Genomic DNA, 12,468 nt, shown 5'->3' on the forward strand with positions numbered 1-12,468 from the left:
CGTCATGCTGAGGGCTTTGTAGAAGCCGGGGAGGGCTTCTGTTCGTGGGAAGTAGTTGCTTGCTGCACCCTCTTACCCCTTCCTTTGCCTCTGGGCAAATATGACTGTCCTTTTGCCCGCTTGTTCTTATAGGAACGAAAGGACTGCGGCTGAAAAGACGGTGTCTTTTTCTGTTGGGAGGTGACCTGAGGTAAAAAAGTGGATTTTCCGGCTGTTGCCGTGGCCACCAGATCCGATAGACCGACCCCAAATAATTCCTCTCCTTTATACGGCAATACTTCCATATGCCGTTTGGAATCCGCATCACCTGACCACTGTCGCGTCCATAAACTTCTTCTGGCAGATATGGACATCGCACTTACTCTCGATGCCAGAGTGCAAATATCCCTCTGAGCATCTCGCATATAAAGAAAAGCATCCTTTAATTGCTCTATAGTCAATAAAATACTGTCCCTATCCAGGGTATCAATATTTTCAGTCAGGGAATCCGACCACACCACCCCAGCACTGCACATCCAGGCTGAGGCTATTGCTGGTCGCAGTATAACACCAGTATGTGTGTATATACTCTTCAGGGTAGTTTCCAGCCTCCTATCAGCTGGATCTTTGAGGGCGGCCGTATCAGGAGACGGTAACGCCACTTGTTTTGATAAGCGTGTGAGCGCCTTATCCGCCCTAGGGGGTGTTTCCCAGCGCGCCCTAACCTCTGGTGGGAAAGGGTATAATGCCAATAACTTCTTTGAAATTAGCAGTTTTCTATCGGGGTTAACCCACGCTTCATCACACACGTCATTCAATTCCTCTGATTCTGGAAAAGCTACAGGTAGTTTTTTCACACCCCACATAATACCCCCCTTTGAGGTACCTGCAGTATCAGAGATATGCAAAGCCTCCTTCATTGCCGTGATCATATAACGTGTGGCCCTATTGGAAAATACGTTTCTTTCTTCACCGTCGACACTAGATTCATCTGTGTCGGTACCTGTGTCGACTGACTGAGGTAAGGGACGTTTTACAGCCCCTGACGGTGCCTGAGACGCCTGGACAGGTACTAACTGGTTTTCCGGCCGTCTCATGTCGTCAACTGACTTTTGCAGCGTGCTAACATTATCACGTAATTCCATAATTAAAGCCATCCATTCCGGTGTCGACTCCCTAGGGGGTGACATCACCATTACCGGCAATTGCTCCGCCTCCACACCAACATCGTCCTCATACATGTCGACACACACGTACCGACACACAGCAGACACACAGGGAATGCTCTTATCGAAGACAGGACCCCACTAGCCCTTTGGGGAGACAGAGGGAGAGTTTGCCAGCACACACCAAAGCGCTATAAAAATGTATATAAACAACCCTAAAAGGTGTTGTTTCTGTTATATGCGCTTAATATATAAAAATATCGCCAAAATATGCCCCCCTTCTCTGTTTTACCCTGTTTCTGTAGTGCAGTGCAGGGGAGAGTCCTGGGAGCCTTCCTCACAGCGGAGCTGAGCAGGAAAATGGCGCTGTGTGCTGAGGAGAATAGGCCCCGCCCCCTAAAACGGCGGGCTCTTCTCCCGGAGTTTGCGATATATGGCAGGGGTTAAATACATCCATATAGCCTCAAGGGCTATATGTGATGTATTTTAGCCATAGAAAAAGGTATTATACATTGCTGCCCAGGGCGCCCCCCCCAGCGCCCTGCACCCTCAGTGACCGCTGGTGTGAAGTGTGCCGACAACAATGGCGCACAGCTGCAGTGCTGTGCGCTACCTTATGAAGACTGAAAGTCTTCTGCCGCCTGTTTCCGGACCTCTGGACCTCTTCAACTTCGGCATCTGCAAGGGGGGTCGGCGGCACGGCTCCGGGACCGGACTCCATGGCTGGGCCTGTGTTCGATCCCTCTGGAGCTAATGGTGTCCAGTAGCCTAAGAAGCAAATCCATCCTGCACGCAGGTGAGTTCACTTCTCTCCCCTAAGTCCCTCGTAGCAGTGAGCCTGTTGCCAGCAGGACTCACTGAAAATAAGAAACCTAAAAAACTTTTTCTAAGCAGCTCTTTATGAGAGCCACCTAGATTGCACCCTGCTCGGACGGGCACAAAACCCTAACTGAGGCTTGGAGGAGGGTCATAGGGGGAGGAGCCAGTACACACCATGTGATCCTAAAAGCTTACTTTTTGTGCCCTGTCTCCTGCGGAGCCGCTATTCCCCATGGTCCTGACGGAGTCCCCAGCATCCACTAGGACGTTAGAGAAAGAAAAAAGAAAAACACGGGTAGGTGGTATACAATTATGGATGGACTGCCGAGTGCCGACACAGAGGTAGCTACAGCCGTGGACTAACGTACTGTGTCTGCTGCTAATATAGAGTCTAGACTGTATGATAAATTATTGATAATGAGATGAAATCAATATAATATCACTAGTACTGCAGCCGGACAGGTACTATATATATTTATTATGTAATGACTGATGACGGACCTGCTGGACACTGTCAGGTCAGCACAGCACCGCAGACTGCTACAGTAAGCTACTATAGTAGTATGTATAAAGAAGAATGAAAAAAAAAAAAAACCACGGGTAGGTGGTATACAATATTATATATATATATATATATATATATATATATATTATATACAATTATATATATATATATATATATATTAAACTGGTGGTGATTGATTATTAAACTGGTGGTCACTTCAGGTCACGTTGCAACATGCAACTAGTACTCCGAGGCCTAAGCAGACAATCACAAAATATATTATTATACTGGTGGTCAGTGTGGTCACAACAATGGCAGTGTGGCACTGACTCTGGCAGCAAAAGTGTGCACTGTACGTTATATGTACTCCTGAGTCCTGCTCTCAGACTCTAACTGCTCCCCACTGTCAGTGTCTCCCCCACAAGTCAGATAATACACTTACAGTCACACTATCTATTATCTAATCTAGTATAAATATCACTTCAGCAAGTAGTATAGTAGTATACAGTATAGTAGTACTCCTCCTAATAATGCTCCCCAAAATACTGTGTCTCTCTCTTCTCTAAACGGAGAGGACGCCAGCCACGTCCTCTCCCTATGACTCTCAATGCACGTGTGAAAATGGCGGCGACGCGCGGCTCCTTATATAGAATCAGAGTCTCGCGATAGAATCCGAGCCTCGCGAGAATCCGACAGCGTGATGATGACGTTCGGGCGCGCTCGGGTTAGCCGAGCAAGGTGGGAAGATCCGAGCCTGCTCGGACCCGTGTAAAAAACCTGAAGTTCGGGCGGGTTCGGATTCAGAGGAACCGAACCCGCTCATCTCTAGTTGGCTCCCAACAAAATTAACCCTAGCGTGAATGTTTACATGTGGTAGGGAATATAGGGGCAGATGTATTAAGCCTGGAGAAGTGATAAATGCAAGGTGATAACGCACCAGCCAATCATTTCCAATATGTAAATTGTCAGGAGCTTATTGGCTGATGCGTTATCACCTTGCATTTATCATTGCTTTATCACTACTTTATCACTTCTCCAGGATTCATACATCTGCCCCATAGATTGTAAACTCCACTGAGGAAGGGACTGATATGAATGGCCAAATATTCTCTGTAAAGCGCTGCAGAATATGTGTGCGCTTTATAAGTAACTGGTAATAAATAATAATCAATACACTAGTACAACTACAATCCGCCTGCTATAATCGGCTGTTTGCAGATTGGGGAGCATACACACTGACTGAGGGGCAGCAGGACCTGTCTGCGAGAATTGGTGGGGGTGGGCACACTGAGTATTGTTTGAGGAAGGGGGGCCCCAAATAGGTGTCTTGCTTGGTTCCCCATAAGGTCTAGATCTGGCTCTGTATAGGACCCTGGGGGCTTTGATTCACACTAATCATATGATATCCCTGTGTGTTGTGCACAATCAGAGCCGGCCTTAGCTATAGGCAGGCTAGGCATTTGCCTAGGGCATCCAAGCATGTCTAGGGGCATCCAAGCATGTCCCTGCAGTATCTCATGCTGGGAGGGACAGTCTGCAAACTAACTGTTACTTTCCAAATGTATTCAATCAGTACTTGTATACACTGCTGTTTACATTTGTAAAAAAAAATGCACACTGTGCCTTAAAATTCCTCTGACATGCTTGAATGCCCCTGACTTGTGAGACCTCAGACAGACAGCAGAAGCCAAGTAAATGCAATTCCTGGACCTGTGACATTTTCACTGACTATATAAGGTTATTACTGGATGGCTTCTATAACACGTGTATTTTGGAAGACTGCTTCACAGAAACCTGACATCACCTATAATGCTTGTGCACATAAGGGAGGGGGACCCTGTTATCCTGTGTCCCTTATCCCTGTGCAATTCCCAGGTGTCTGCAGGGACATAACATGGGCAATGTTCTCCCCACACTTTATTTCCTAGTCAGTCCATGCCGTAAAATTCCCCTGCCACCCAGCACTGTAACGTGGTCAGTAAGTTGCGTTGTGATTTTCTTAGTGAAACATCAGTGCAGCATGACTTTCGGACACATCAGACTGGAGGGCAGAGCATATCACTCCCACAGTATAAAGTAAAGGGCATGCAGTAACAGACACCAGCAAACACACTGAATAGTGAAGAGAATGGACAGTTTCTACATGTTTGATACTGGTCTTTTTGTATAACCAGCAAGTGTGGCAGTATCTGTGGCAGTATATGTGTATTATGGGCATTACTAATGTGGGGCATATGTGTAAGGTGCATTACTGTGTGGCATTATGTGTATTATGGGCATTACTAATGTGGGGCATATGTGTAAGGTTCCTTTACTGTGTGGAATTATATGTATTATGGTCATTACTGTGTGGCATTGTGCAGAGTTGAACTGGCCCACAGGGTAACCCCCCGGTGGGCCCCACTACCTGAGCGTTGCAGGTACAGATGCAGAACTAGCGGCGGAGCTAGGGGGCACCAGACAAAATTTTGCCTAGGGCATTAAATTGGCTAGGGCCGGCTCTGTGCACAATGACCCTGCTACCTGTCTGCCTGTCAGTGTTTTGCACATTGGTCACAGTGCTCCCTGTTTGTGTGTGTCTGTTTCGCACACTGATCACAGCCTGTTATGCATGCTGAGTTGTCCCTTGGGATCTCTGCTCTTTTCCAAAACAGCCAGAGGGGCAGAGAAGACTGATCTGTGGGGAGCTTGCGGCTGTGTCAACAGCAGCCTGGTGTGTGATGAGGTGTGAGCTTTGTGTAACTGGCACAGAATGACCCAGGAGCAGAGCTGTGTGCTGTACATACAGGTGAATTGGGGGAGTGAAGAAAATGTCACTAGATCTGCCCCTTCCTGATGCCACGTCTGCCACCATGGAGAAGCCCCCGAAAGAGCTAAGTCAGGTGAGTAAAGGATCTGAAAGACACATATCATTAAAGATATGTTATGTATAGCTGTGATATATAATGACTGTTATATAGTGTACGTGTAGTAGGGATATATAGTCACAGTACTGTATGTTGCTCTAAAGCAGGCTTAGACAACCTGCGTCGCTCTTGTTTTTGTGAAACAACAGGTCCCAGCATGCCCTGGCAGCCTAAGGCAGGCAATGCATGCCTGGACATACAGTTCCACAACAGCTGGTTGGATAAGCCTATGCCAAAGTATAACTTAACGTACCATCCATTAGACCTCATAGGACTGAAATGTAAGCGGTGCAGGAATCATTATTAGAGAATATAATGAACCATATATGTTTCTTGTTCTTGGTGGTGTAGATTCTTTTCGTTCTAACTGCATTGACCTATACATTTGTATTATAAACAGCCTAATAGTTCCTGCTTTAATGCACCCAATTTATTTATTTAGTTTTCTAACTTTGTACAAGTTATTGATTTACTGGCCTCTGCAGGTCTGCTGAGCATAGATTCTGTTCCTACTATTGACATACAGAGATGGGAATGACACCAACATTGTAAATGATTTTGTAACATTTAGTTTCTGACCATTGTTACCGTTGCTACAATTGTTTGTTTGGTGTGCTTTTTTTGTTGGGGGGGGGGGGGGGGGGGGGCAGGAATCCTGCCTGTGACCCCTTTACAAGAAACTGCAGACCATTCTGTGTCCCTAACACCAAAATGAAAGGTATTTTCTACAAGTGATTAATCATACGGCTTCATGCTTATATTTGCACCACTGAGTGTTTTCGCATCCTCAGCCACAGCCCTTCTAATTAGTATCGCATTTACACATACTCCATGCTACGTGCAAAAGATCCTTGAAAAACAACGTCGCAATGGCATATGCACAGGGCAGGATTAAGCCTTCGGGGGGAGCGGCACACTTAAGATAGGGGGGCCTGCCCCCACTCTTCCAGCCCTTCCCCACTCTTCCAACCCTGCCCCTCTTGTCAGCACTGCCCACAGGGATGAATCCAGCGGTAAATCATCCTCCACTTAACACTTCTTACCTGTTCACTACTGCTGACCAGGGGCGAAACTAATGGAGACAACAGAGTCAGTTTCCGCCGGGCTCCAGCCTTGAAGGGGGCACTTTCTCAATTGTCCCCGCCCATTCCGTCCCCTTACTACTAGAATAGACAGAGGAGCCACCGACTCGCCAAGTAGAGAGTAGCATCAGCGGAGGCTGACAGTATTCTGGGTATGGGCCATGCCGTCCTTATCTTCACCCCTTTTAAGACCCAATCCAGCAGCCCTGCCACCACTACTACAAGCGGATTTTTTTTTTCACTGCCACATACAGATAGCTGGGCAGCGCTGCAGCTGCCTGCCTGCATGCTCTGCCCCCTCCCGGCTCCTGGCCTCTGCTGCTATTGCCCAGTGATCCAGAAGGCGGCTGCTGGGAAACAAGAAGGAAGTGTCCGAGCTTCAGCGAGCGAGTCACTAGCGGAGGAAAGTGATGATAACTGCAACAGTTTAACGGGGTGTAGAGAGGCAGAGGTATGGGACTGGGGACTGTGCAGGGTCGCGGCGGTATTTGTCCTGTTGCTAGGTAATGTAACAGAATGAGTGCGACTGGAGGTCGGGCATACAATATCAGTTACAGTATATATAGTGAGTGCGGCCAAACTGCAAACTACCTCCTCCAACCAGTGTTGAATTCAGGGCTGTGTCCTGGTCCCATCTCCCCACTCTCCTATCCCTGTCACCAATCCTGTCCCTGTCACCTCTATGCTGGCCCTGTCTCCCCTCTCTCCTGGTCCTTCTGTTCTGTCCCTGTCACCACTGCCCTGTCCCTCAGTGCTGGCCATGTCTCCCCTCTCTCCTGTCCCTGTCACCCCTGTCCTGTCCCTGTCACCTCTATGCTGGCCCTATCTCCCCTCTCTCCTGGTCCTTGTGTCCTACCCCTGTCACCCCTGCCCTGTCCCTCAGTGCTGGCCATGTCTCCCCTCTCTCCTGTCCCTGTCCCCCCTGTCCTGTCCCTGTCACCTCTATGCTGGCCCTATCTCCCCTCTCTCCTGGTCCTTGTGTCCTGTCCATGTCACCCCTGCCCTGTCACCAATGTGTTGGCCCTGTCTCCCCTCTCTCCTTGCCCTTCTGTCCTGCCCCTGTCACCCCTGTCCTGTCCCCTCTGTGCCAGGCTGCAAACTACCTCCTCCAACCAGCATTGAATTCAGGGCTATGTCCTGGTCCTGTCTTCCCTCTCTCCTATCTCTGTCACCTCTGTCCTGGCTCTGTCTCCCCTCTCTCAGGCCCTTCTGTCTTGTCCTTGTCAATTCCTGCCCTGTCCCTTCCACCTCTGTCCTGTCCCTGTCACCGCTGTGCTGACCCTGTCTGCCCTCTTCTGTCCCTGTCACCCTTGTCCTGTCATCTCTATCCTGGCCCTATCAACCCTCTCTCCTGACCCTTCTGTTATGTCCCTATCCACTGTGTACTTGTCCTGTCACCTGTCCCGGTTCTGTCCCTGCTATCCCTGTCTCCCCCATGTCCTGTCCCCCCTGTCCTGACTCTGTCACATCTGTCCTGGTCCTGTTAACCCTCTCTCCTATCCCTTTTGATTCTGTCAATGTCCCCTCTGTCCTGGTACCTCTGTCATGGTTCTGCCCCTGTCACCTCTATCTTCTCCCTCTCATATCTGTCCTGGCTCTGACACCCCTCTGTACTGTCCCCATCACCCCTTCCCCCTCTGTCCTGTCTCTGTCACCCCCTCTCTTGTCCGTGTCACCTCTAACTTGGTTATCTATCTTGGCCCTGTCATTTCTATTCTTCCCCATTTTACTGTCCCTGTCATCTCTGTATTGGCCCTGTCACCTCTGTCCTGTCCCTGACACCCTTCTCCCATGTCCCCTCTGTTCTGTCTTGGCCCTGTCACCCCTGTCCTGGCACTGTCCCTCCTGGTCTATTCACCTTTGTCCTAGCCCCAAATTATATATTTGTCCCTTTTTTCAAGGGGTGGGGGCACCAAACTCTACTTTGCCTCAGGGTGACTGGAATGAACTTATGCCACTGCCGCTGACCGATGTATAGCAGTGAAGTGGCAGCAGAACATCAGACAGACAGAGAGGAAATTGCTGCTGCTCAGGTCCAGGCTGCGAACAGCGGCTACACATACCCCATCACGATGACATATGCACAGGGCTGGATTAAGCCTTTGGGGGGCTTGAGGCACTTAAGATTGGGGGGGGGACACCCCCACTCTTCCAGCCCTCCCCCTCAGACAGAGAAGAAATTGCTGCTGCTCAGGCCCAGGCCATGACCTACAGCTACGTAGCACCATGATGTCATAGGTCACGCAGACACACCCGTAAAGTGTCACTGAGGCTGCTGCTGCATGTGGCTGAGGGCGAAGGAGGCACTGGGAGCTCCTCTCTGTGGGGGGGCTGGGTCAATTAATGTGTGCTTTATTTTTTTTGTGGAGGTCAATGTGTTTTATTTTTTCCTGTGAGGGCCAGTGTGGGTTTATTTTATTATTATTATAAAAATAATAATATTATTATTAATTATGTATATATTTTGATTGGGGGGATGGTGCATGCTCCAGAATTTCCGGCAGGATGCTAGTAGAAGAGAAACCGAATGATTGCTATAAGAAATGAGGTAGTTTAACCCTCTAGGATGTGGGCTGGCATGAAGAAACATCACATGACTTAGAGGCCTATTTATCACCATCCGCATCCAGTATGCGGGTGACAGGTGATAAAATCGCCCCAACTCGCACTGCGATAATTGATTACATTGCAGGGATGTATCAATTATCGGGTGCAGGGACAGACCTGCGATGATACTCCGCAGCATCATCGGCTTATTTTTAGGGAAAAACACCCCGATGTCCTGCAGCGCATGTGCCACCCCCACCAACATCGCCGCTACCACCGCCGCCCGGTTGACCCCCCCACCCGTCACGACTACCCCTGCGTGCCACGGACCCCCTTCCCCCCCAAGAAGATCAATATACTCAGCAGTCCAGGGAGCCGGTCCGCGCTGCTTCAACACCCGGTGCTGTAAAGTACGCTGACACTTTGCAGCGTCATTTTACAGCTCCGGGGTCACATTGCAGCACATGGGGGACCCGGCACCCGGCAGCGCTCACCAGAGCAGCGGACACCGGCTCCTTGGACAGGTGAGTATGGTTTTTGGGTTTTTTTACTTTTTTTTAAACTTTTTACACTGTGAGCAGCTTGTGTGTCCATCGGACACACATAGCTGAGCATTCTGTCGGGTCCCCGCTCAGGTTTCTCTGCCAAGGGCAGAGAAAGCTGGGCAAATGCACATTATCGCAGTGCTGCCCTGTGAACTCGCCAGCCTGAACTGGCGAGATTATCACAGGACACACTGCGGTATTTTTTCACTTTTTTTTTTAGTAAATTTGGCCACATCACATTTCCCATTATAAGTATGGGGAATGCGATGTGGGTTACTAAAAAAAAAGTGAATTAAAGGGTTTGGAGCAGTATTTCATGAAAACTGCTCCAAATGCCCTTTAACACATTCAGGTGATACTAAAATAATGTGAAAAGGGTGTGAAAACACCTTTTTTCACATTATTTTAGTAAAAACAATGTTAATAAATAGACCTCTTAGCCTGCCTACGGTGTGGCAGGGACCTCACATGAATTTGCCTGAATATGGTGTGTCAGGTGATGTTTCTGTGTTGGACTTTATTTAAGGGTTTGGTGCTGTTGGCCAAAGCCTCTTTGTTTCTAGTCTTTCCGCCCTCCCTCCTTTTTTGTGTGTGTTGGTTTGTGAGTGATCGTTGGCTATTTCGTGGTGGGAAAGAACGGCAGCTCACCAGTCTGGGTGCAATAATTTATTTTGGGTGTGCTCCCTTCATTGACTGGTAGTTGGCTGTACCACCCATAACGGGGGACAGTGTCATCACCCAAACGGGTGGGTAGTCAAGTTAGAAAGTGAGTGGATACCCTTGGAGGTGATATCGTTGAGTTCCACCTGCAATGCATGTTGTTGGTTATTATTGTGCATTGTGGATTTGGCTGATTCTGGCCGTCCTTACTTTGCCATCATATTTTATCTTAAATGTAAATTTAAATAAATAGCTAACAATTTTTCTGCCAAATTTATGTCTCCTTGTCTTTATTTATTAGAATATTGTGATTATTATTATTATTATTATTATTATTATTATTATTATTATATTTATTGGTTATGGATTTCCATACATGACACACCTGATCTGATAGCAGGTTTACTGGGGCTGTCTCTGCTTCTTCTATGAGTGGTGCATGATTATTATTATTATTATTATTATAATTATTATTTTAGCTAGAACCCTAAGAGGCATATTTATCAACCAGTATGTTTCCACCAGCAATAGGGATGGTCATTGCCCAATACAGGTCGAGTATCCCATATCCGGAATGCTTGGGACCAGGAGCATTCCGGATATGGGATTTTTCCGAAAAATTAAATAACTGGTCCGGAGAGGGGTCCAGCAGTAGTCATGGGTGGTTCGGCTGTCAATGTGGGGGTCTGGGAGGGGCAAATGGTATCCGCGGTGAGGTCAGCGGTCATTGCAGGGGTCAGCGGCGAAGTCAGCGGGGGTTGGCATGCACTATGTGGCAAGGGACTAGCTGCAAAGCCACTCCCCCACCGCTGGACATTGGTCACAGTAGTAGTGACGTCATGACGTTGCAGGACGTCATGACATCACTACAGCTCCGGGATATTCCGGTTTTCGGAATATTCCGGATAACGGGTCTCCGGATAACGGAGACCTGACCTGTATATGGAAAGGGTTACCAATAAAGATGAGCGGGTTCGGTTCCTCAAAATCCGAACCCCACCGAACTTCACCCATTTTACACGGTTCCGAGGCAGACTCGAATCTTCCCGCCTTGCTCGGTTAACCCGAGCGCGCCCGAAAATCATCATCCCGCTGTCGTATTCTCGTGAGATTCGTATTCTATATAAGGAGCCGCTCGTCACCGCCATTTTCACTCGTGCATTGGAGATGATAGGGAGAGGACGTGCAGCGTTCTCTCAGTCATGTTCAGTGTGCTGCAAATATCTGTGCTCAGTGTGCTGCAAATATCTGTGCTCAGTGTGCTTGCAAATATCTGTGCTCAGTGTGCTGAAAATATCTACGTTCTCTGCCTAAAAAACGCTCCATATCTGAGCTCAGTGTGCTGCAAATATCTGTTCTCAGTGTGCTTTATTGTGGGGACTGGGGACCACCAGTATTATATAGTAGGAGGACAGTGCAGAGTTTTACTGACCAGTGACCACCAGTATTATACGTTCTCTGCCTGAAAAACGCTCCATATCTGTGCTGCATTGTAGTATATAGTAGGAGGACAGTGCAGAATTATGCTGACCAGTGACCACCAGTATTATATCAGTACGGTACAGTAGTCCACTGCTCTACCTACCTCTGTGTCGTCAAGTATACTATCCATCCATACCTGTGGTGCATTTTAGTTGTGCACAGTAAATATAGTAGGAGGACAGTGCATAATTTTGCTGACCACCAGTATATAATATATAGCAGTACGGTACAGTAGTCCACTGCTCTACCTACCTCTGTGTCGTCAAGTATACTATCCATCCATACCTGTGGTGCATTTTAGTTGTGCACAGTAAATATAGTAGGAGGACAGTGCATAATTTTGCTGACCACCAGTATATAATATATAGCAGTACGGTACAGTAGTCCACTGCTCTACCTACCTCTGTGTTGTCAAGTATACTATCCATCCATACCTGTGGTGCATTTTAGTTGTGCGCAGTATATATAGTAGGAGTACAGTGCATAATTTTGCTGACCACCAGTATATAATATATAGCAGTACGGTACAGTAGGCCACTGCTCTACCTACCTCTGTGTCGTCAAGTATAATATCCATCCATACCTGTGGTGCATTTTAGTTGTTGTGCGCAGTAGTAGGAGGACAGTGCATAATTTTGCTGACCACCAGTATATAATATATAGCAGTACGGTACAGTAGGCCACTGCTCTACCTACCTCTGTGCGTTAAGTATACTATCCATCCATACCTGTAGTGCATTTTAGTTGTTGTGCGCAGTATATATAGTAGGAGGACAG

At 47.8% G+C, this 12,468-nt stretch overlaps 1 protein-coding gene across 2 annotated transcripts in view; it reads left to right on the forward strand.

Annotated features, from left to right (window-relative positions):
• Positions 1–5,028: 5,028 nt before the first annotated feature.
• Positions 5,029–12,468, forward strand: part of TMPRSS6 (transmembrane serine protease 6) — a 377,861-nt gene continuing 370,421 nt past the window's right edge. For both annotated transcript variants that reach the window (XM_063940656.1, XM_063940657.1), the window contains exon 1: positions 5,029–5,351. In XM_063940656.1, the coding sequence (XP_063796726.1) occupies positions 5,280–5,351 (72 nt within the window). In that variant the 5' untranslated portion in view covers positions 5,029–5,279. The remainder of the gene's footprint in view (positions 5,352–12,468) is intronic.

Source organism: Pseudophryne corroboree, chromosome 9, assembly GCF_028390025.1.
Source record: "Pseudophryne corroboree isolate aPseCor3 chromosome 9, aPseCor3.hap2, whole genome shotgun sequence".
In the NCBI taxonomy this organism is placed as follows: domain Eukaryota; kingdom Metazoa; phylum Chordata; class Amphibia; order Anura; family Myobatrachidae; genus Pseudophryne; species Pseudophryne corroboree.